The sequence below is a fragment of the Pelobates fuscus genome, chromosome 12 (assembly GCF_036172605.1).
Source record: "Pelobates fuscus isolate aPelFus1 chromosome 12, aPelFus1.pri, whole genome shotgun sequence".
Classification (NCBI taxonomy): Eukaryota; Metazoa; Chordata; class Amphibia; order Anura; family Pelobatidae; genus Pelobates; species Pelobates fuscus.
Genome location: NC_086328.1, coordinates 138,768,076 through 138,792,526, shown reverse-complemented (window position 1 = coordinate 138,792,526; position 24,451 = coordinate 138,768,076). Strand labels below are relative to the sequence as shown.

Sequence of the window (24,451 nt, the reverse complement as noted above, 5' to 3'; positions counted from 1 at the left end):
TAAAAAAATGGGAGAAAATAGGATTTAAAAAAAAATAAAAAAAATTTGTTCTATGTGACATTCTAACTGTGAATGTCATAATACTGTTTGCTTTTACTGCAATACAATACACATATTTGTATTCAGCGATGTCTCACGTGTAAAACAGTACCCCCTATGTACAGGATTTATGGTGTTTTGGGAAGTTACAGGGTTAAATATAAAGAAACAAAAATGTAGGCAAAAATTGTTGACTTGAAGAAATTAAGCCACTCAGCTATACCACCATAAGTGTTAAGTGTAGAAATAGCCCAAAATACTTCTTCTGGTATAGCTTCCCAAGAGTCCTTCCCCGTAGCGGACATTTAAACAGACATATGTATACACAAATATGGGATACAGCTTAGACTCTATAAAAAGGAAAAATGGAACAGCACATAGTGATATATTGTGATATAAAGTGAATCAAATGACTAATGATTGCACTGACAAGAGGTAAATACGTCAGTGCCTTGAGGCCCTCAAAGGGCTATAGTAATCCTCTTTCCTTCTCTGGTTGGAATAGATGACCAATCAAGCAACAGGAACAGGAATCTCAGTCGGTAGGATTAGGAAAAATATATATTTTATTTGAGTGTTTTAAGGCTCCAATAAAAAATACCCTGTTGGTAGAGCGGTTTCAGTCGCTGCTCGGGTCCTCCGTTCCTCCAAGGATGCCCAGAAGTGGCTAGAAGATGCATCAATGTGATTTATGATGCTGGGATAGGGAATCGTGAGGTCCGCTTGATTTTCGTGTCGAGGCTTTGTGTCGTTAGGACTCTGGCATCCGCCCTTTCCCCCCCTTCCTAGATTACCACAGAGTAGGCGTCCACTCCACACTGGAAGATGCTATGCGATCCGGGGGGACTGGGATAACCCCCCTGGGCCCGGGGGAAGATTGTCAGTGTTTAAACCTCCAGAACTATGTGTCCTCTGGTTACTGGAGGGAAGGAAGATTTAACCCCTGTGTCTGCTGTTCCAGCTGCAGGGGATGCAACGCGGAAAGTCCTTGTAAGACTAAGAGCTTCCAGGACTGAGTGTCGTCTCTTCCTGGGAGCGCATGGATCCAAGTCCCCTAACCATGTTAGAGTTCCTGATCGGCTGAAGGAAGGGAACTAGCAGAGGTAATCGGTCGGTTACCAGCTGTCCCACTACAGATGGCACCACAGGGAAAGGCTTTGCCATCTTAAAAGTAAGGCCCTGTGCGGCAAGCAGGGCAGCGAGGTCTCTCTGTTGTTGCAAAGGATGCACTCAAGTGAGGACCAGAATAACCCTCACCAGTCAATAGGGGGGCCCAGGGACCAAATATCAGCTGGAACAGGCCACCTCCTCAACCTCACATATGCCCGCAGATCTCAAACTGCACGTACACTGTAAGCACTTTGCAATGCCACTAAAAATTCCAATCAGAAGATCTGAAATAGCTTCCTCAGGTGCGTAGAGCAGGGTGTCTGCTGAAAATAGCGAGGATTTAATCTCAATTTATATGCTTTACGTCAGTTGATTCCTGAGGAGCACCTTCCACATATGACTTGCTTGGCCGGCAGTCAGGTTTTATTCAGTGATAGTCCAATAAATATATTTATTCGCTCACTTTTCATGCTTTTTATCTTCCATTAGATAACAAGCAACTGAATAGGATTAAAAGGGCAGGTGGTGGTGTAAAGGGGGGAGATGCAAAACAAACTGGTCCTTAGTGGGCACACCTCGCACACACCTTGCTTGTTCACACTTGGAGTTCCGTGTGTAAAAGAAAGCAATGATATATCTATTTCATTGTGTACTATAATCCTTCATTAAATGAGTGATTCATTGAATCCAGCTATGTCACGAGCAGAACATTAACCCTACTCACAAGCACCTCCCCTGGTTCCAGCAGAAAGATAAGACCTCACCTGAATCAAGAGTTATATTTTAATTTCCTTGTCACAACCATGGAGAGCAGATCTGAAACTAGTGAGAGTACAGTATCGGACGATCAACCATTGTTTGAGAACACTGGGATCCAGTATATGAACAGCTTTCCGATACAAGACACTTCAGTGGCCATGCCACCTGTTGGACCTCCTATACGAGACCATCTGGCATGGTCAATCTTTAACATGGTGTACATGAACGTCTTCTGTCTGGGACTGCTTGCTCTTGTGTACTCCGTCAGGGTAAGAATCAAGACACCCTACTCATCTTGAAACATGTACGGTTTCTGGTGTTGCTTGAGCATGACAGTATATTCTGGGAAGCGGGGTGAACCTGGACCGGAGCCCCAAGAGGGTCTGATTTTGGCACTCTTCTATTTTTATCCCTAAGGCCTCCCTAATGCAGGAGAAAAAAAAACACATAAATTGTAACGAGAAGCACCATATTTGGATTTAATTATACAACATAAAATGGGGATATATTGCTGTGTATTTGGGGTTTCGGTTAATACAGAATGGAAATATAGATTTATATAATAATCTGATTGCATTTATACATTTAGTGTCATAATGCAATTCATGGAACATGTTAGTTTAACACAGCAGGATTTTTTTAGGCTCTATATGTGGGAAACAGGGTCACGCACTGCCCCCCCCCCCTATTTATCTTCCACGCATTCTCCCAGGTTCCCTGGTTCCTCTAGGCTCCTTGTGCCGAGAACAGGCGCTGTAAGAGGGAGTAGAGCACCACGTTGGTCTGGGGAGATTTTATTTTTATTCCCCAGATAGCTCACGGGGATGGATGAAGATGTATCTAGACACACCCAGCAAACCTTGTGCACCTATGGTTATTAGGTTAGGGTCTAGGGGACAAATAGAGTTAAGGTTTAGGGTGTAAATAGGGCTTGAGTAACCGAGTGCTCCAAAACTCCAATGTCTGCATTAGAGGACTATACACAGTAAGGGTATTCAAGATCTGTAACTCCCATCATCAGCTTAGAGTGATAGGAGTTACAATCAACAGTGTCTTCCATAAATAACTCCCCCAAAAGTGAATAAAAAATCTAATTAATAAAGTGAGCAGCAAAACAACTCCAATGGTTAAAAAGTCCCCTATTACAAACTAATATAATAATGTACAAAAACAAAGCAAAGGGAGTGTTTGAGGGTAAACCAAGTGAATGCGGTGGTGGCCCGACAGTCCAATGGAGAAAAGGGCTTGTGGACAACCCACCCTAAAGAAGTCACCAGAAATGAATCTCACAGAACAGTGAAAGTGATACCTTATTATACCTAATGAAAGGTACTATATATAAGGCAGGAGTACCTAGATAGAGGAGAAAAGGTCTAAAGTACAACCAAAAAAAAAATCTTTATTAGACATATAAAGGTAATAAAACCACTCAAAGGTATCCGTATGTGTGATCAAAAATAAAAATTGGCACAACTACGAGAGAGGGTGCCCAAAAGGGTTAATTGTAAGAGTCTGCCATAATGAGATAGCAAACGTAGAGATAACGTTACAGGATATAAATGGGGGAAACTCTCCTAGTATTCTGAATAACATAGTACTAAAGCAAGGTCCGGTAAAAAAGGTTCTAGTTAGGAAACACGGAAGCAAATACTTCCTTCTCATTGTCTACGTCTCTAGGCCTAAATAGTAGAATGTAAATAGCCTAACAAGAGATCAGCAAATGACCAGTCCCAATCCAAGCCAAAAAAATCCCAAGTGCCCAGAGGCCCAGTGCCTCTAAAGATAAGCCAGAGACAGAAAAGGCTAATCAACTAAATGGAGATACCTAAACCAAAAAGCAAACACAATGGCTATTGGGAAACTTGTAACAACAGCAGTGTATAAATAATCCCACATGCCTTGCGTAAAGTCTGCACTATAATATCAATTCTTGGATGTGTTTCGGTGTTAATACTCGGGAGTGAGGCACAGTCTACTTGTTAAAATCTACCTTAGTGGTTAGCCATGTGGTTTCTGGCCAATCATGAATGGGAGACCGATGTGTGGGAGGAGAGAGGCAGGAGGGAATACAGTGTATTATATAAATTACACACACTTTATTTATATATTTTCCATAATGTGTCATTTAGAAAAAAAACAAAACAGGAAATAACAGAGCATTTGGCAGGATAACCACTTCATGACATACAAGCCTGTTATAATATCATTGAATTCACCTAAACCTAACTTCTGAATGAAACAGAATGTCAAATAGAGAAGTTTAAACAATAGATGACTCTTTACAGGAAGTGTTTAGGAAGGCTGTGTAAGTCGCATGCAGGGAGGTGTGACTAGAGCTGTATAAACAAAGTGATTTAACTCATGAATGGCAGAGAATTGAGCAGTAAGACTGCACGGGTACGATCTGTACACCAAAACTGCTTCATTTAGCTAAAGTTGTTTTGCTATAGTATCCCTTTAATGTAACCTACTTCTTTATAACTCCCACAGTCTGAATCTATCCTAATGTTTTCTGGCCACTAAGGTTGCCATAACCCATGTAAAGAAAAGTAATGACTACTTTTCCTTGTGTGTAGCCGTTTGACAAAGCCCTGTGGGCGGGGCGAAATGCATTACGAACCCGGAACCAGGAAGTGATTTGGAGACAGTCGGCAACAGCAGCCGGAGGATTTTTACATTGCATGAGTGTGGCAAACCTGCCACTTCAGACTAGAAAACTGTGTCTCTAAAGGTTATCCAGAACATTGCTGCCCTATTCTGTTTAATGTACTGTGCTTGCTGTATGGAAATGGATATTTGCTTGTAATCCCTATAGAATTCGTATGCAGGCAGCCGAAAGTCGCTAGCATTTACCTGGTTGTTTCACGAACAGCAACTTTACCGGCTGTTCGTGAAACAAATTATGTACCGAACCCAAGCCCACACACTGAGGGTCGTGTGGCACCAATTACCGGATTGCAACATTGTTGCAATCGTTAATTAAGTGCGTTCCGTGGTGGCCGTCGTTTGACTACCGACCACGCGGCGGTCGGCCATCTTGGATCCTTTGTCTCCCCAGCGGTGTTTGGTCGTCGAGTGCGTGGAACTGAAAACGGCTCCTTGACGACACGAACACCGCTGTACTTCCAGGCCGTTCGGGAGCACCGGTCTTCTCCTATTGTGGTTCCCCATCGGTGTTCGGTACTTTTAAACTAATTTAATAAGCAAATGTATTTCGTGCGGCGTTCGGTTGTTTTAGCTGGGATCGGAGCGGTATTCACACGAAAAGTGCACTCAGACCCCAGCTATCTACGGAATGTCCGTTCGTGCAAATAATGTGAATATTGTTGGAGTTATAGATTTAAATGTGAAATGTCGGTTCTGCTGCACGGAGGGATAATCCACTTAACGGTGTATTTCAGTGGGAGTATCCCTCTCGTGCAGCAGTGCCTGATGGGAGAATTGCTCCAAAGGCTAAGTCCCCCATGTAGTCCCTCACTGTATTACCCCTGCTATGTCAGTAAGGAAACCCCTTGCATGGGGACTTGCATAAATACTGGAAGCTGTGAATAAAGACCTCAGTTGACTCCCTGAACTGTGTTTTGTCCGGTTACTGGGGGATTTGGGATATTGCCTTACTTTTCAGCGCTGACTGTGGATTACCTTTAATACCAGCGGAGATCGTGGGATTTAATATTGCCGCTCTGCTACAATGAGTATATGGAACTTTTTTTGCGGTTTCTTGAGGCTGGTGAGCGGACTAACTACCTCCACAACAAGTTTTGCTGTTTTTAAATTGCTATTAATAAAGTATACTTACCCGAGATCCGGATTGCAAGCTTCTTTTCCACGGATCCCACCCACTCTAGGGGCTGATCCTCCCTGAGTGCTATAACAACGAGTGGTGCCTTTACCACTCCAATCTTGTGAGTGTAACACCTAAAAGGCACCTCTGTTTGCTTTATTTTATATATTTATAAGTGAATTACTATGCTGCACTAGGAGCCCTCTTTCTGTTTTTGTCTCCTTAATAGGTGTCAGAGTGATTTCCATGTTTGCAAGTATACCTACAGATTGTGCCTTGTTTTACCACAACCACTGTTTGTTTTTCAATTACTAATAAAATTTCCACTCTGTAAACACCTCATTTCATGTACACAGGGTTACTTTCACTCTCTATGAGAGGTTCATAGTGAATACAAATTTTGTTGTTGCGCATCATCACTACTGTAAGGTATTTTATGTTCAAATTGTTTTACCAGGCTTTGTTTTTGTTGGTTGCTGCATGTACTCAGATCCTTCTCCCATTTGCGCCATCCTATTTATAATCGTTTTTTTCTTTCGACCCTTGTGTGTAACAGTCAAGCTGATAAAACTTGACAATGGGTGAGGCTTAAAGCTCGGTTCAATTACCAATAAACTTTACCCACAATCCACCAGTAAAAGAATCCCTCAGAAGGACAAACCGACAAACATTATCAAGAACAAAATGGATACAAACCGGTATTGAGATCCGATATAAAACGCAGGAGGCATAAGGAAAAGAAAATCAAAGGAAAACAAGACAGGGCCCCTATAAAAAGCATGCTCAGTCCATTGAACTATGTGGCACTTTGAAGGGGGACAGCATTTTGCTGCCTTATACCACAAGGCATGAATAAGGGGCTACATGTTCTCTGCTCAGTTATTACAAGCACAGATAGTCCTCTTGTCAGTGGCGTACTAATGGGCAGGGCCGACTATAATATGAATAGGACCCTGAGCAAAGCATTTTCTTGGGCCCCCTAGGCCCTGCCCCTTCCTCTCCCCCCCCCCAATTACGCCCAACACACAGACATACTGACATACACACACAAACATACTGACACACACACACAGACATACTGACACACACACACACTGACATACTGACACACACACAGACATACTGACATACACACACACAGACATACTGACATACACAGACAGACTACTGACACACACACAGATATACTGACACACACACAGACATACTGACACACACACACACATACTGACACACAGACATACTACTGACACACACACACACATACTGACACACAGACACTGACATACACACACAGACATACTGACACACACACACAGACATACTGACACACACACACACAGACATACTGACACACACACACACACAGACATACTGGCATACACAGACAGACTACTGACACACACACAGATATACTGACACACACACACACACACTGACACACACACACACATACTGACACACAGACATACTACTGACACACACACACACACACATACTGACACACAGACACTGACATACACACACAGACATACTGACACACACACTCACAGACATACTGACACACAGACACTGACATACACACACAGACATACTGACACACACAGACATACTGACATACACAGACATACTACTGACACACACACATTTAGCCACCCTCCAGGTTCTTACATTTTCCTGGAGGGTGGTTTCCCTGGGGTCCATTGGCAGGCTGAGGCAGATGGGAGTTCTCCTCTTGAACTCCCCTCCTCCTGCCTTTCTCCTCCCGCGCGGCTATTATCTCCGGTGGAAGGAAGTGACGCGTGGCACTCACTTCCTCCCAGCCGGTACAGGAAGGGGTCCGGTCGCGCTGTTTAAGTGTCACAGCGCCCGACCGGCCCCTGCTCACACATGCTTACTGGGTGGCCCTTAGTGCATGGGCCACCCGGGGGGCCTCCTTAGTTGGCTCTGTGCAGCCGCACCGCAGGGTACATGGGGGTTGCTCAAATCACGGGGCCCACGGGGCAGCTGCTAAAGATGGCCCTGCTAATGGGGAGGTGGGGGGGAGAAGCCCGCCTCGGGTGCCACTCACTAGGGGGGTGTCATGACTGCCATCCACTCTCATAGCGCTGGCCGAGGTCAGCCCGGCCCGCACTTTCTGCAGTATAATGGAAGAGCAGGGGGAGGAGTGTTGTGGCACGGGTAGACGTGCCCGCCTTCACGGATTCCAGGAGTGGAAAGATCCGATGTGAGGGCTGCACCGCGGAGGCAGTAGTGTTCAGAGCAGAGAATTCTCCACAATTTGAGTTATGTAAGGGGTGCATGAACTTTCCTGTGAAGGACCCAGGGCTTGCAGTTTTTTTTGTTTGTTTTTTATGAAGGGAGTGCAGCGTTTTTATATGAAGGGGGTGTATGCATTTGATGTGTGTGTGGGGGAGGGGGTAAGCAGTTTTTTTTTGTGCGGGGTACAGGATTTTTATGTGAAGGGGTGCAGGGTCTTAATATGAAGGGGGTATGAATTTGATGTGTAGGGGGAGTGCAGGGTTTTTATGTGTGGGAGTGCAGGAATTTTATGAGTGGGGGTGCAGGGATTTTGTATAGAGGGGGGTATGAATATGATGTGTAGGGGGAGTGCAGGGTTTTTATGTGTGGGGGTGCAGGGTATTTATGTGTGGGAGTGCAGGGTTTTTATGTGTGGGGGTGCAGGGATGTTTTTTTTTTACATTTTAGAGGGGGGGGGGAGGGGGTATGGGTAAAAGCATAGTATTGCCCACAGGGTTTTGAAGAACAACCAATCAACACATTACAACACAGCTAACACTCTCATTCATTACATCAGAAATCCTCCGCTCTGCCTGTGATACAATTATCTCAACACAATAGACTAACTTAATTATCACAGGCAGGAAAATACAGTATTATAAAACATATCACAGGGACCCCAAAACATGCAAGAACCCCATAGAAAATATCATCGAAACCGGGGGATCTGGGTGAACCACATATCCAAAATTCACCCAGATCCGTTCAGTAGTTTGGAAGATACGGTTTAATGCAGATTCCGCAGAACATATACAGTCTATATGAAAAATAATTACTGTTAAATGTGTCCCCTGTTCTGTAGTTTAAAACTATTGAACGATGACTTTGTGCATCAAATACCGGCTAGATGGCACCGTGTAGAAAAGTCAAAACAGTGTCTGTGAGTTAAAATGGCCGCCATTCATTGTTCTCACCATGTGCTTCATCCATTGTTCTCACCATGTGCCTCTGATACTTGAAATGGTGGCCACCCAGTAACTCCACAGTATGTCCCCAGATGATTCTTAAAGGGCCAGCAGCAGCATAATAAAATACAATATGCCCAAATCAGTTCCTTAAAGGGCAATACATCCCAGGGCCATAGTCGCAGGGCAAGAGGCTGGCAAGCAGGTCCCTCCAAAAACCAGTGGCGAGGTCACTTTCGCCACAAGGCTAACAGCATGAGGTTGGAAATGGCGCAGATGGGAGGTGACTGGGATTTTGACAATCAGTTTGGTGTGAATTTAGACAAAATGACACGAGTTGGGAATTGTGAGAAACGATAATGGAGTGAAATGGGGAGATGGCAGGGAGGGTAATAGCATTTTAGTGGCAATGGGGGAAACGGCATGGGGTTTAAGATGGGAAAAATGTACAACTGTATTATGCCAGTCAGAATTAGAGGAAATGTCATTGTAATGGAAATTGGAAGAAGTCACACTGGGGAAACAATTTCCTTTTTTAATAATCTCCTTATTTTTCTATTTTTCAGTCTCGGGATTGGAAACTGATTGGAAATAGGACCAAGGCCATGCAATATGGTTCCACAGCCCGTAACCTCAACATTGCCAGCACAATATGCAGCGTTTTCCTGGTCACCCTTTGCTTGTTATTGCTCCTGTTCAGATATATATACCCCCCTTCCTTGTAATTGGTAATCCACTGTGATCCTGATGTGCAGACGATCTCTGTGTTCTATGTCACACCTGTCTTTATGCTTGCCCATCAGGGACGCTGCAAAGACCTGTGAGACTTGGGTACCTGCTGCCCTGTGCTTCTTCTAAACTGCAAATTCACCAAGGAGCTGCACGTTTTAGTCCAAACTGCTAAAATGGAAACATTTCCCAAATACGCTCTGTCTCCAAATGAGCTAAATTGCCAATTTCCTGGTGAATCCCCAACATTTCACAATTTAATTCTTACGTCTGCGAGATGTTCATGCAACGTTTATGTTTTTATTGCATGCTGTAAATATCACTTTATAAGCAGGATGAAGCAACACGCAAATAAAGTCAATAAACCAAGCATGCCATGTGTTGTGTTTCTTCCACCACATGATCCATAGTGCAAGTTATCACCACACGCTAGCCATTGCAGTTAGCGTGCCTACCAACACTGGGAGGCATGAGATCGGGACAAGGTGGGCAGCTCTGAGGAGACATGGTCTGTGATTTGACTTGCATCACTGGTGGTGCTCATAACTAGCAAGCCCACCTGGAAAAAGAGGAGGTCCCACCCAGTGAAGGGACCAGTCAGCTAGGCATCAAACATGCCAACTCCCAACATGCAGGCCTTTTAGGAACAGAACGGGGCAATGTCTAAATGCCTGGGTTTTTGTAAAGCCTGGAGGGCTGTGTTAGGAACAGGCCCAGAGGAGGCGGGCTGAAGGCTAGCCGGATAGGAGGCATGTGTGGGTGTGGTGGGTGTAGGTGTCACAAGTTGGGGGTGTAGCTTAGGCTGGGGGTTAGGGTGGGGTCATATAAAGAGCAGGCATTTTGTTCCCTTACCTCAGCCATCTTAAAAATTAACGGCTGGTAACATCTTCTCCTTGCTGCCTGTTACCACTGCTTATCCCACGGCCAGGGTTATGGATATTGAGTCCATTCTGTCTGCCCTCCGGGCTGAGGCCCTTCAAGATGGTGGCCGGCACCTGCAGTCCCAGCTGGCGCGGCTGCAGGGTGCTGCTGGTGTGGCTGCTCCCTCTCACACCAACCACAGCGCCCAGCGACGTCGTGCACGCCCCCCTACCCGGTATAGCCCCTCGCGGGAGGGTCGGGTGAGGGGCAGGAGCAGGAGCCCTGTGGCCGGTCCGCGCGGCAGGTCCCATGCGGCCGCGGCCGGCGAAGTTTCCCGTGCTCCTAGCACCTCCTCCCCGAGCGGGGCTCAGGGAGGCCGGCAGGCGGCCACGCGGCGGACGGATGCGGGCCACGCTGCTTCCAGCATCTCTTCCCCTCCGGTCTCGCGGGCTCTGGGGAGCCCTGTTTCCGGTCCGCGTGTCAGGTCCCATGCGGCCGGTGAAGTTCCCTGTGCGCCTAGCACCTCTTCCTCGAGCGGTGCTCGGGGAGGCCGGCAGGTGGCCACGCGGCGGACGGATGCGGGCCACGCTGCCTCCGACTCTCCATCCCCTCCGGTCTCGCGGGCTTTGAGGAGGGCGGCCACAAGACCATTTGCCAGAAGGGCACCAACTACCCGATCGGCGCGGGCAGGAGCTCAGGCGGTCCGTGGGTTGCTAACCCCCTCTTCTGGTACGGTGAGTAGGCCGCAGGTCGGCAGGGTTGTTTCTAGGGGGGTGGGGGGTTCTGGGGGCCGTGGTAGGGAGTCGAGATCGCCTAACCCCCATATCAGCCCCCCCCCTGCTCTCCCTTCCCTCTCTGCCTCCCCTGGGCCTGTACCTGTCACTGTTTCAGCTGCCCCTCCACCTGCAGTTGGGCCCTTAGGGGATGGCGCCCACCCCCTTTCCACGGTGCCTGTCCCTACCCTCCCCCCCCCCTCCTCCTCACCTGGCTCTCTCGTGGCTGGGCCCCTTTCTGGTCCTACTGGACCTGCCCCCAGCCCCCTGTCTGCCCCATCAGCTGGCCCTCTCATGGTTGGGGCCCACCCTGGCTTCCCTGCCCCCCATCATCCCAGGCTGTCACTTACCTCTCCAGGCACTCTCGCTGATGGGTCCCATTCTGCCCCTTCTGGCCCTACGTCTGCTGGTTTCCCATCCGCTTCTCCAGGCGCTTTCACGGCGGGGGCGGGCGGGCTGGGTTCCTTTTCACCTATACTCTCTTCACAGATCGACCCTGGTCGCCTCACGGTGCGGTTTTCGGATGCTGTCACTGGTGCAGTCCCTCCTGCGGTTACAGCTCCTGTGGGGCCGTTGCAGCCTAGTGGCCAGGTCATGGGGCCGCAGCTGCCTTCACATCCCATTTCGGCTGGTGAGTATGCTGGTTTACCTGGGTCTGTTTTAGGGGGTCTTGGCACAGGGGTCTCACCTGAATGGTCTTCTTTATTGCAAACCATGAAACAATTTTTACAGTCTATGGAGAAGGGCCCTCGCCCGGGGGTTCAGCCCCCGTTGGCCCTAGATGATCAACTGCGGTCGGGTTGGGCAGCTAGTGGGGGGTCAAATCATTTGGGGGTCGTGTCATCCCCCTCGCCTGCCCCTGCAGGGCCCAATGGCCCCGTGGAATCAGTTCCTTCTGTAGCGGAACTTGAGCACCCCAAAGGATCTCCAGATAACGCTACTGCGATCTCTGGGGCTGGGGTTGCGCCCGCTGCGCATGGGGCGGCATACATGCTGGTCAGGCCCGCTGGGCCTCCATTTAACTCCCGAATTGTGAACCAAGGTAGAGAAAGGGGAATTTGTCGAAATTTTTTCCTTACTCCCTATGGAGGATCTGCCTCGGTCGATCCGGATGCAAAAGAATCGGAGAAGGACAAGGAGAAGTTTAGGTATCGGAAGATACCAAAAACTTTCGGTAATTGGATCAGGGCTTTTTCTATCCTGGCTAGTGTAATAGGTGAGAAGTCCCCTAATAAGTGCTCTTCCCTTTTTTGCTACCAGGATACGATATGGAATGCGTGCCGGACTTATGGCGGGTTAGGCTGGTGGCGTTATGATGAACAGTTCCGCCAACGCATAGCTGTTCGCCCGTCACTGAGTTGGGATCAGATGGACATTGGCTTGTGGCTGGCCATCATGACCCGCCCGGCGTCGCATCAAGGGGGCCTCTCGTCCTTTCTTGGGGGGGCCGGCGCGGGGTCCTCGACCGCAGCGTCGGCCAATCAGCGACGAACGGGCTGCTGTTGGCAGTATAACGACGGACAATGTAAATTTGGGGCCAGTTGTCGTTTCAAGCACGAGTGCTCTGGGTGTGGGGGATCACACCCCGCTTCGCAATGCTTTAAGCGGGGCAGGCCTGGCGACAAAGGCGAGACCATGGGCGCTAAGGGCGAGGACGCCAGTGGACGTCGTCGCGATGCAACCGTGGCTAAAACTTTATAGAAATAAAAAGGCGGCCGCCTTACTACTGGAGGGTTTCAAGTTTGGTTTTTGGATTCCCCACCAGGTTCGACCGGCATACAATGCATGCCGGAACTTGCGCTCGGTCAATGATCACCCGGGGGTGGTCAGGGAAAAGTTGGCCAGGGAAGTGGCTATGGGCCGTATGGCGGGCCCTTTCCGCGAATCGCCTCTCCCTGATCTCCGGCAGTCACCATTGGGAGTCGTACCCAAGAAAGAACCGGGAAAATTTAGGCTCATTCATCATTTATCGCACCCCCACGGGAGTTCAGTGAATGATGACATAGCAGCGGAACTCTGCCGGGTTTCGTACGCCTCATTCGATGCCGCGGTTTGTATGGTTAGGGCTGCGGGACCTGGGGCACTTATGGCAAAAACCGACATCGAATCGGCTTTTCGCCTCTTGCCGGTTCACCCGGAGTGTCATCATCTCTTAGGTTGTTCTTTTGAGGGGCACTACTATGTGGATATGTGCCTCCCGATGGGCTGCGCGATATCTTGTTTCTATTTCGAATGTTTTAGCTCCTTTCTTGAGTGGGTGGTGAAAACGGAGTCTGGTCACTACTCCATCCTTCACTACCTAGACGACTTCCTGTGTGTTGGTCCCGCACATTCCCCGATATGCGGATACATTTTGCAATCGGTGGCGGATGTGGCCTGTGGGTTTGGTGTGCCACTGGCACCCGACAAAACAGTTGGCCCTTCCCCGTGCCTGTCCTTTCTGGGGATCGAAATTGATTCAGTTATTGGGGAATGTCGGCTTCCGGTGGACAAATTGGTAGATTTACGGAGGGCGGTACGGGAGGTGGGCTCCTTGCGAAAGATCACCTTAAGACGGCTTCAATCCCTTCTAGGCAAGCTGAACTTTGCCTGTCGGATCATGCCTATGGGCAGAGTGTTCAACCGGCGCCTGGCCGCCGCCACGGCCGGAATCTCAAAACCCTCTCATTTCATCCGCTTGACTAAGGCGCTTAGAGAGGATCTGGCAGTCTGGGCTGTTTTTCTAGATGGGTTCAATGGAAGATCCTACTGGCAACAGCCAGAGGTTTCAAATGCAGCGCTTCACTTGTTTACAGACGCTGCAGGTTCCTCGGGTTTTGGGGCTATTCTGGGGTCACAATGGTGCGCGGAACCTTGGCCTGTGGCCTGGGTCGACTCAGGTCTTACCAAGAACATGGCATTCTTGGAGCTCTTTCCCATCTTGGTGGCGGTTCACCTATGGGGGTTGGAACTCAAAGACAGGCGTGTCGTTTTTCACTGCGATAACCTGGGCGTGGTTCAGGCCATCAATAATTTAACGGCCTCCTCCCCTCCGGTGGTCAGGCTTTTGCGGCGACTTGTTTTGCGATGCTTGTCTCTGAACGTGACTTGCCGCGCTGTGCATATTCCTGGTGTCATGAATACCACGGCTGACGCTCTTTCTCGTTTTCAATGGCAGGTGTTTCGGACAGCCGCTCCGGGAGCAGACTTGGAAGGCCTCTCCTGTCCCAGAGAACTGTGGTCCCTTGGCCTGAGCGAATAAGGGAATGGATACGGTCCTCGGTGTCGGAGGCGACATGGGTCCGGTATGGTAAGGCTTGGGGGGATTGGGTCGCTCTGGAACAGGAGTACGGGGGATACGCTTCCTCTGCTGAACGGGTCCAGGGTTTATTGCGTTTGCTTTGGTTCTGGGAGGCTTGTGGGTGTTCCCCAACTACTGTGTCGGGGAAGCTATCCGGTCTTAGTTTTTGGTTTAACCTAACCCGGGTGCCAGATGTTACTAAAGATTGCTTGGTTAGGCTTGCGATGCGCGGTTGGCGTAAGGGCCCTCGGGTGCGGGATTCTCGTAGGCCGGTTTCAGGGGCACTGCTGCTGGGGATCGCCTCGGTGCTTCCGCAGGTATGTTATTCCGCTCATGAAGCCTGCCTATTTCTGTTAGCCTTCACTTTTGCCTTTTTTGGGGCCCTTCGGATCGGGGAACTAGTCAGCCCAAGCAGGGGGACCCTGGGAGGTCTGTTGTTTCACGATGTGTTCTTCGTGAATGGTGCGGTGCGTTTCTTGTTACGACGGTCCAAAACTGACATTTTTGGAAAGGGTTGCTGGGTTACCCTTCGCACCATCCCTAATTCGTCTGTTTGCCCAGTCGCCGCGTGTCAGTCCTACTGCTCTGTACGCCCAACCGTGGCGGGCCCGCTGTTAATTCACGAGGATGGTACCTACCTGTCTCGTTTTCAATTCCTCAGGGTATTCCGGTTGGCGCTCAACAGGTTGGGAATCCCGAGTGAGGAATTTGGGGGTCATTCTTTCAGGATTGGGGCAGCTACTGAAGCATCTCGGATTGGTTTCTCTGATCAAGCGATTCAGAGGATTGGGAGGTGGGAATCTGGGAGGTTTCGTTCTTATATAAGGCCTACGCGTCTGATAGGTACCCCCCTTGTGTTTTCTCCGCAGGGTCCGGCCGACGGATCTGGCTGATTGGGCATTCCTTCATCTACTGGGCCCACCTGCGGGCAGGGGTACGCCCGGGCGGGACGCGTCTTGGAATCCCCCGGGAGCTGGCTGAGGTCCGGTGGTTTGGTTTTCGGGGCATGCGCTGGGGCCAGCTCTTGCCGGAGGTGGTGCAGTTGGCCACTTTCTTGGGGGCCCCTGATATATTAGTGATTCATATGAGGGGCAATGATCTTGGGGCGCTGCCCGCGTGGGGGCTTGGGGAGCTGATTAGACGGGATTTAGCGCGCTTGCGAGTACTGTTCCCCCAGCTATGCTTAGTTTGGTCAGGGATAGTGTCTAGGAACTACTGGCGCCGCGCACGGGATCAGGGGGCGATTGAGCGCTGCAGGGTTAAAATTAACAAGAGGGTCTCCAAATTTGTTCTCGGGGTCGGGGGTGTCTCGGTGCGACACCGTATATTCGAGCGGGAAGCAGCGATCTATTTTCGACCGGACGGGGTGCATTTAACAGACGTGGGTTTAGATTTGTTTAATCTAGCGCTGCAGGATGCGTTAGAGCAGGCCATGGCGTTAGTTGGGGGTCGCGCCCGCTGATTTAGGCTTAAATGCAGCAGGTGCTAGTGGCGGGTATGGTCCTTGCCGAACCAGTTGGGAAACGGAGTACACCGGAAGAAGGAATGCTGGGTCTGGTCCCTCCCCTAACCTGGGAAAGGTTTTGGTAATTGGGCGTGCCCCCCGTGCCAGTAAAAGGCGGCCAGGGGTTGGCATGGGGATTTGGAAGGCCAAGGTGAAGGCCAGTTATCTTGGACGAGGGGGGGAGGGCAGGTACCCCGGAAGGTGGTACTCTACAGTTGTTATGGTCCGGTTGGCAAGGACCAGTTTGAATTAAAATATTGGTTTATATATTTATACTTATTATATATTGATACTTGTTATTTATAAATAAAGCTGTGGCCTGTTTTTTATACCACACTTATGTCTCTTGGTTTTAATTGGGGGGAGGACGGGGAAACGGGTTTATGATTGTAATGGAATCGCACCACACAATAACCACTACCTGCACACATGAACTTTGCAATGTGAACATAATGAAACAATGAAGGCCTCCTATGCTTTAGACAGGTGCCATTTTTCAAGAAACAACTTAATTTACTATTTACAGTATTTGTGTGTGCGCTTCATATTTATTATTATTAAGTCAAGATTGACCAGTTTAGATCCTTCTCAACTACTTTAGCCCAACATTTCTATGTTCACAACTTACCATACCTCACTGTTTAGTAAATAGATCCACATACTCAGTAAATAAACCAACAGTTCTTAAACCCTTGGTTGGGAGAGAAAATGGGTCCACAAGTGGTTTTAGTTGGTCTCCGCTAATAGGAACACAGAAATCATTCTCCTCATTCCTTCAGAAACCTGTCCCACTATCAATGGTTAACGGGAGAAAGGCTTTTCTTAGTGCAGCCCAGACCTTCCTGACATCTGAGTCTAATTAAATTGTTATATCAAGTCACTGAGAATTGTTTTTATTTTTTCAATGGAAGAAGAGGTTGTGAGTGGGTTGTTAAAAATCACCAGACCATTGGAAGGAAGGGTGAGGATATATAAGGGTTAAATTATTTTCATTTTAGAATAGATTTCCAGAGTCCAGAAGAAAGGGGCTCAAACTATTTGGGAAGCTCGTGCATTATAACTATTAGAGCTTGATTGCATGAGGTTAAAGTTTGTGATGCAGAGGGCTGGACAATAGATGTTTCTAATTAAGGAGAGTGAGACTATATTTAGAGATGCAATTTGTAATTACTAGATTGATAGCAAAGTATTGAGTACAAAACTGTGCTGAGAGGTGAGTGAGGGTCATTTGATTTCCTTTTAAGCTGGTGAAGTGGCTTCCCATTCAGAAAACCATGTGTTCCTATGTCATACAGTTTTGTGAATTTGAGGGGGAGGGCAGGGTAGACAGGCACTGTCTTCCCAATTTTAGGATTTAACAATTTGTGAACAGTTCATGGTAAGACTGTAATAATAACTTGAAAGAGTGCCTGGAGTGTCTTGCTTAGTGGTAAATCCAAACCATTACTTTGGGATACCTGCTTAATTGAAGGGACACTCCAGACCCCCAAAGCACTTTCGCTTCATGAAAAACTTTGTGTGAAGTGTCTCCTCTTACTATTTCCATTTAGGAAAAAAAAAAGTGCAGATTTTTAATTTATGCTTAAAGATAACCAAGTCCCCAGTAATGCAAAGCTGAAGTGGTGCTTAAAGAATCTCTCTTTAAGGTCCTAGCAAATCTTCATAATTTAGGGTTTACCTCATGTGTCATAATCTAATATCTGATTTTTACGTTAGATGTGCACGTTCTTTGGCAGCTTGTCTTTAAATAAATAAATCCCCTCCATGAAAACAGATCACTCTAAATCAAAATGCTTTCTCTTCCACAGAACTCAAGTTCATTCATAAAATGCACCAAGACCACTTCATCTCTTTGAAGTGGTCTGGGTGCAGTGTCGGTCTCCTTAATCCTCCAATTGGGCATTTATTGAGAAACTTCAATAATTACATTGCAGGGTTAACGCCACCACTAGTATCAAAAAGCCACTAGAGGCGCTTCTGGGTCATTGGCGGACTCTTGGCCAGCTAAATAACGGTGGTTGTCTTCACGCTCTGCATGAGGACCTCCAGCTTTCGCTAAATTGATACAATGCTTGGAGAGGTTTATGTGAGTGTGGCAGGGTTAGGGGGAGAGTGTGACAGGGTTTGTGGTTAGTGTGGCACAGTTGGAGGACCGGATTGGAGGGGTTTATGTGAGTGTGGCAGGGTTGGGGACTGTGTGACAGTGCAAGAGAAGGTGAGTCTGACAGGATTGAGGGGGGGGGTTAATGTGATCGGGTAATTGTGGTAAAGCAAGGGCAGGTGCGTTTGGTATGGTTGGAGAGGGTGAGAGTGATAGGATTAGGAGTGTTTATGTGAGGCGTGACAGTGTGTGTGTAGCAGAGTGCAATATTAAAATCCACGATCTCCGCTGGTATTAAGGGTAAATCCACAGTACGCGCTGAAAAGTAAGGCAATATCCCAAATCTCCCAGTAACCGGACGAAACACAGTTCTGGGAGTCAACTGAGGTCTTTATTCACAGCTTCCAGTATTTATGCAAGTCCCCATGCAAGGGGTTTCCTTACTGACATAGCAGTGGTAATACAGTAAGGGACTACATGGGGGACTTAACATTTGGAGCATTTCTCCCATCAGGCACTGCTGGACGAGAGGGATACTCCAACTGAAATATACCGTTACGTGGATTATCCCTCAATGCACCAGAACCGGCATTTCACATTTAAATCCATAACTCCAACAATTTTCACATTATTTACACGAACAGATGTTCGGTAGATAGCTGGGTTCTGAGTGCACATTTCGTGTGAATACCGCTCAGATCCCAGCTAAAACAACCGAATGCCGCACAAAATACATTTGCTTATTACATTTGTTTCAAAGTACTGAACACCGATGGGGAACCACAATAGGAGAAGACCGGAGCTCCCGAACGGCCTGGAAGTACAGCGGTGTTCGTGTCTTCTGGTAGCCGTTTTTAGTTCCACACGCTCGACGACCAAACACCGCTGGGGAGACAAAGGATCTAAGATGGCCGACCGCCGCGTGGTCGGTAGTCGAACGACGGCCACCTAGGAACGCACTTAAATACCGATTGCAACAATGTTGCAATCTGGTAATTGGTGCCACACGACCCTCAGTGTGTGGGCTTGGGTTCGGTACATAATTTGTTTCACGAACAGCCGGTAAAGTTGCTGTTCGTGAAACAACCATGTAAATGCTAGCGGCTTTCGGCATATGAATGCTAGAAGGATTACAGGCAAGTATACATTTCAACACAGAATGCAAAGTACATTCAAACACAATATGGCAGCAGTGTTTAGGACAACCTTTAGAGTCACAGTTCTATAGTCTGAAGTGGCTAGGTTTGCTACAGTTGGGGGCTGAAAGTGCTTGGAAATGGTGACAATGTGGGGGTGACAGGGTGTGTGGGTGGCTGTGGTATGACAGGGGGGGGGGGGGCTGTCATCCCACAGCCAGTAAGGTGGGTTGTGACAGGGTAGGAGGGGACTGTGACAGGTTTACAGGGTTGTGAGAAAGTGGGGACTTGAGGGGCTGTGACAGGGTGGGGGGTGGAGTGGCTGTGCCTGGGTAGGGGGGTGGAGGGGATTTGGGGGATGGGGGAGTGGAGGGGATTTGCCCCCGTCACTGCCCCTGAGTGGGGGAGAGGAGGGGCAGTGACGGGGGAGTGGAGGGTCAGTGACTGGGTAGGGGAGATGAAGGGGTGGGGGGGGGTAGAGTGAGAGGGTAGGAGGGGCTGTGACATGTTGGGGGGGCTTGAGGGGCTTCGACTGGGTAGGGGAGTGACTGGGTAGGGGGGTGGAAAGGCAGTGACGGGGGTAGGGGGCTTGTGACAGAGGGTAGGGGCTGTGACGGGGGTGGGTAGGGGAACTGTGAGAAAGTAAGGAGGCGGGAGGGGCTTTTTTATTAGCTGCTCACACTACGTGTTTAGAAAGTAGTATTTTCACTACCTTACTACATAAACGCAGGGCCGGGTCAAGGACTTTTGATGCCCTAGACAAAAAAAAGTTTGACGCCTCACCCACATGCTTTGTCCACCATGTGACATCCCAATGCCCCCCCATATGATCTGCCATATGCGCCAACGCCAGTGCTGCACACAGTGGGTGTTTACATTAAAAAGCCATCAGGGACAGGCTATAGACACCAGAACCACTTCATTAAGTCGTATACTCTACATTAAGCTGCAGTGATTCTGGTGACTATAGTGTCCCTTAGAGTCTCCCCCCCCCCCCCATCTTTCCCTTAGTGGTCTCTCTACCCCCCCATATCTTTCCCTTAGTGGTTTCTCTACCCCCCCATATCTTTCCCTTAGTGGTCTCTCCAGCCCCCCCATATCTTTCCCTTAGTGGTCTCTCTATCCCCCCATATCTTTCCCTTAGTGGTCTCTCTACCCCCCCCATATCTTTCCCTTAGTGGTCTCTCTCCCCCCCCATATCTTTCCATTAGTGGTCTCTCTACCCCCCCATATCTTTCCCTTAGTGGTCTCTCTACCCCCCCATATCTTTCCCTTAGTGGTCTCTCTGGCCCCCTCATATCTTTCTCTTAGTGGTCTCTCCGGCCCCCCCATATCTTTCCCTTAGTGGTCTCTCCGGCCCCACCCCCCCATATCTTTCCATTACTGGTCTCTTCTCACTAGCTCTTGTAAGAGCTATACCTGCTATACTCTCTGGAGGAGGAGAGGTTCACCCACTAATGGATCCTTGACTTAGGTCCAGGGTGGGGGGAAGATGGCGGGAACCCAGCCAAGCTGTGTCAGCTAAGGGGCTACGGTGCTTATAGTACTCAAGGCGACTAGGAGGCAGCGATTGGCGGAGGCACCCAGTCGGGGTGCCAGGCAGTCTGTCACAGTGGTCATTCCTCTCCTTTGCGCCCCCCACCATCTTATATAGAGACTCTTTCCTAACATAGATGGGTCTCACTCATTAGGGCAGTTAATGAAGTGTGTGGTTTGTGGAGTAACAAGGGCCCTTTGTTACCGTAGATTCTGCTTTTACTGATATTTTGTGTATACAAAACTATTATCACTCCCAACAACCTGGTCACTCTTTCCTGACTTTCCACAATCCCCTGTAATGCTCTCTGATAATCATCAATCACCTATAAAAAGGTGCTTTGCAGAATAAGGACATGCATGAGTAAGCAATATGTTTAATGGTCTCCACCATAATCTGTTTTCTTAATCCACAGTCTCGAGATCGGAAGCTGAATGGGGACGTTGGTGGTGCCAAGTCCTATGGTTTGACATCTCGCTCCTTGAACATTGCTGCCACCGTGCTCAGCCTTCTTGTGCTACTCATTATCATCATTGTCTTATCTGTGAAAGGATACTTGGTTGTATCTGTGTAAGCCAATGTAGAGTCCATATGGACCCAATCTATGTGCACCAGTGGTTGTCCTTCTACTCTTCTCACCAAATCATTATTTTTATTTTTTATTTTAATCCAGGTTTAGAGGGGCTTGGGTTTGAAGGGCAGCCTGTTATAACCATTTTTGTGAACTGTTTTCATGATAAAAACACCCCAGTTAGTTTACATTTGCGGGGCACTCAAATGTGATGGGAAGTTGACCACAAGGCTAATATTTGTATTGCCCATGACACTCCGCAAGCCGTCAAATGGTGTCTGAGCATCTAGTCAATCGTTCCCTGGTAAGAGAATGCACATAAAATTTAACATGTCAGGGTCCCACACTTTTTCTCTCCCGTTGTATTTCAAGGTACTCTGATCTGGCACGTTGTACTGTAGTTTGAATGACAAGTGTATTAAACATGTATCACCAGTTATTCTGTCGTTCTTTGAGTTTATCTGCATCCTTTTAGCACAAGGTTTATTCTGATACTCCAGGGAACTGCGATAACTTTACAGCCGATTCTGGAAAAGCAGTTAACGTTTTCACTTCGATGTAATTCCCAGAATAAAATGTAGCCCCCACATTTATACTCTGGGAATGATTAGCAGCCTCTGCCCGAAGCCACTAGTCATTCACTTTATGTCTAATTGTGCTGAACATTTCAGGTCACTGTCTCCTTCCAGACGGTACAAGATAATTTTTTTTAAATGCTATAATACTTTTTTATACTATTATATTTATTTTAGAAATGATTTAACTGCCTATTTTATGCTTAAATACAGATAATGATTTTTTTTTTTACATTCTGTTACTATTTACTGTGAGTTATAATGCTTTCAGCAGAGCTTAAAGGAACACCATGCGTCCCACAAACTGTAGGATTGACTTGAAAATCCTTAACGTTCCCAAGAATTCTATCTACATCGAAGCAGGATAAAAAGACGCGGGGGAGTAGCTATACTTTACTCAGAGAGATTGCAGGATGAAGGTCGACATAATGTACCAATACTTAGACGTAGAGAGCAGATACCTGATTGGTGTCTGTTCAATTAATGATGTTAAACACACTCTAATCAATGTGTAGCTTCCAAATTCCACTCCAACTGGTTTATTAAAACAACTACTTGATAAAACTGAATACATTTAAAGAGGTGATTTGAATTCTATCTTAGACCCCACTAAACAAGCCACGCTCTATGTGCTATGCTTAATTTGCTGGGGTCCAAAATTAGCCTATATGGCAAAGTGTGAAGGGGAACTGAACAAGGTGCAGTATGGATGAACGGCATGTGCTTCTATTGGCGCTACGGGGAATAACAAAGTCCATGGCGCTTTTAGAGTCTCATTAATAACTTTTCTACAGATGAGCCTCCAGGCTCTTTAAACTAAGTTTATCTAGAACTAATGCAGGTTGGATGGAGTGTGGGTAAATGTTTTCACATATTTTGGTCCTATCTATCTAAGAACTTACGATAGTAACACTAATAGAAACCATTACAGACCAGGTTCATACTATCACACCCGGAACGTGTATCCAGATCTACAGAAATCATTTTGGCTCATCTTTTAGTTTCAGCGACTTCAATTCTTCCTAAATATTATAAATCTGATCCTATTCCATCTATGACTGAAGTCCTACGTAGCATCTTTGAAACTAAATGATGTCAGTTGGCTTTTAGAACACCTTCTCCTGCTGTCAAATCACTGAGACATGAATGGACACTCTGGGAGGATGACGGCCAGAGCCGTTATGGTTTATAAATGTTCTCTTTAGACCCGCACCAGACCGGACGGTAACACATCATGATATATATTTCTTTCTTTTATGTAAACGCACCAACTTTTTAAGACACACAAGCTATTTTAATGTTAGAACTGCTCTATTGCATTATTACAATTCTGTAATTTAAAATACATTTATGGTGTGTTATTGGATGATGTACATTCATTGTATTTCCCCTGTTTTTGTTATAGTTATCGTTTCTTTATTATTGAAAAATATCTGTAAATAAAAGAAAAACTGCAGATAGGAAGCACTGCTCAATGCACCGTGTGTGTTGTATAAATTGCACCATGACTTGAAATGATGACCCCCGAGATGTTAAATTCAATGTACAGGAAACCAGGCTCAGCGAGACGATCTGGAATTGTATTCTAGAGAGTATCGCTTTGCCCCCGGATCAAAATAGGGTTGCAATGGATTAGCTGTGTGATGTAGCACCATAGATACTTTACAAAGTGAATATAGAGGACCCAATGTAGGAGGTTTGATCCAATGTAGGAATGTAAATAAACAATGACATTCTAGTCCTGAATAAAAAGCAGCTGAGATATTATAATATTTTTATGTTGTTGTTTCTTAAATGGAGTTGGGGGTGAGGGGGGGTGGGGTGAGGGGGCTGTTTGACTCTCCTGTTTATAGATCTTGGTAAATGTTTCGGTTTGACTTTTTTTTTTTAGATAATGGTTAATTTATAGAAAAAAAATTAATTGCTTGGAAGACGAGCACGCCATGAGAGGTTTCAATGCAGCATTAAAAACAAGGATCACAAAATGAATAAAATTTGATAAACGTCTTTGTGTTTGGTTTTCTTTTCTTTTTTTTTTTGCTTTTAACCATTCCTGAATTTATGTCCTATAATGCCATCAAGTGGTTTAATGAAATACTCTAATAGGACTTTGGTTACAGAGCCACCTGCTGGCCATTGTGTATGTTACACAAGACAATTTCTGTGCAGTGTTGGTCATGGGGTGTCTGTGTGTTACTGTAACTAATTCCCCTCTCTCTTTTTTTTCTATTCTGTTGGACTGGAGGACCTTATCAAGGTGCTGCTCCCTAACTTCATCTTCTCTACCATACGTCAGCGACCAAGTCGGAGAGGCTCTGGTTTGGTTTGCCTTAGCCGCATTTCACATCACTAGAAACCTATTTATTTTTACCAAGGATTTTACTCAGATCCCTATGAAACTCATTCACTAGTGAAATTGAGACATGATTCAACACTCTCTGAGAGTTTTTATGAAACTAATGGCAGCCACAACTTTCTCTTCCATG

General features: G+C 47.1%; 1 protein-coding gene across 1 annotated transcript; it reads left to right on the top strand.

Annotated features, from left to right (window-relative positions):
- The first annotated feature begins 1,952 nt into the window (after positions 1–1,952).
- On the top strand, positions 1,953–21,393 carry LOC134578573 (dispanin subfamily A member 2b-like). Its single transcript, XM_063437543.1, has 2 exons — positions 1,953–2,177; positions 21,235–21,393. Exons 1-2 carry the CDS (start codon positions 1,953–1,955, stop codon positions 21,391–21,393), a joined length of 384 nt encoding a protein of 127 aa, XP_063293613.1.
- Positions 21,394–24,451: the final 3,058 nt, after the last annotated feature.

What these genes read in the sequence shown, in the direction of transcription:
- LOC134578573 (XM_063437543.1), top strand. Translation starts at nt 1,953, where the DNA reads ATGGAGAGCAGATCTGAAACTAGTGAGAGTACAGTATCGGACGATCAA. An exon ending in CTCTTGTGTACTCCGTCAGG is followed by an intron (nt 2,178 to 21,234) that starts GTAAGAATCAAG and finishes CTTAATCCACAG; the next exon opens with TCTCGAGATCGGAAGCTGAA.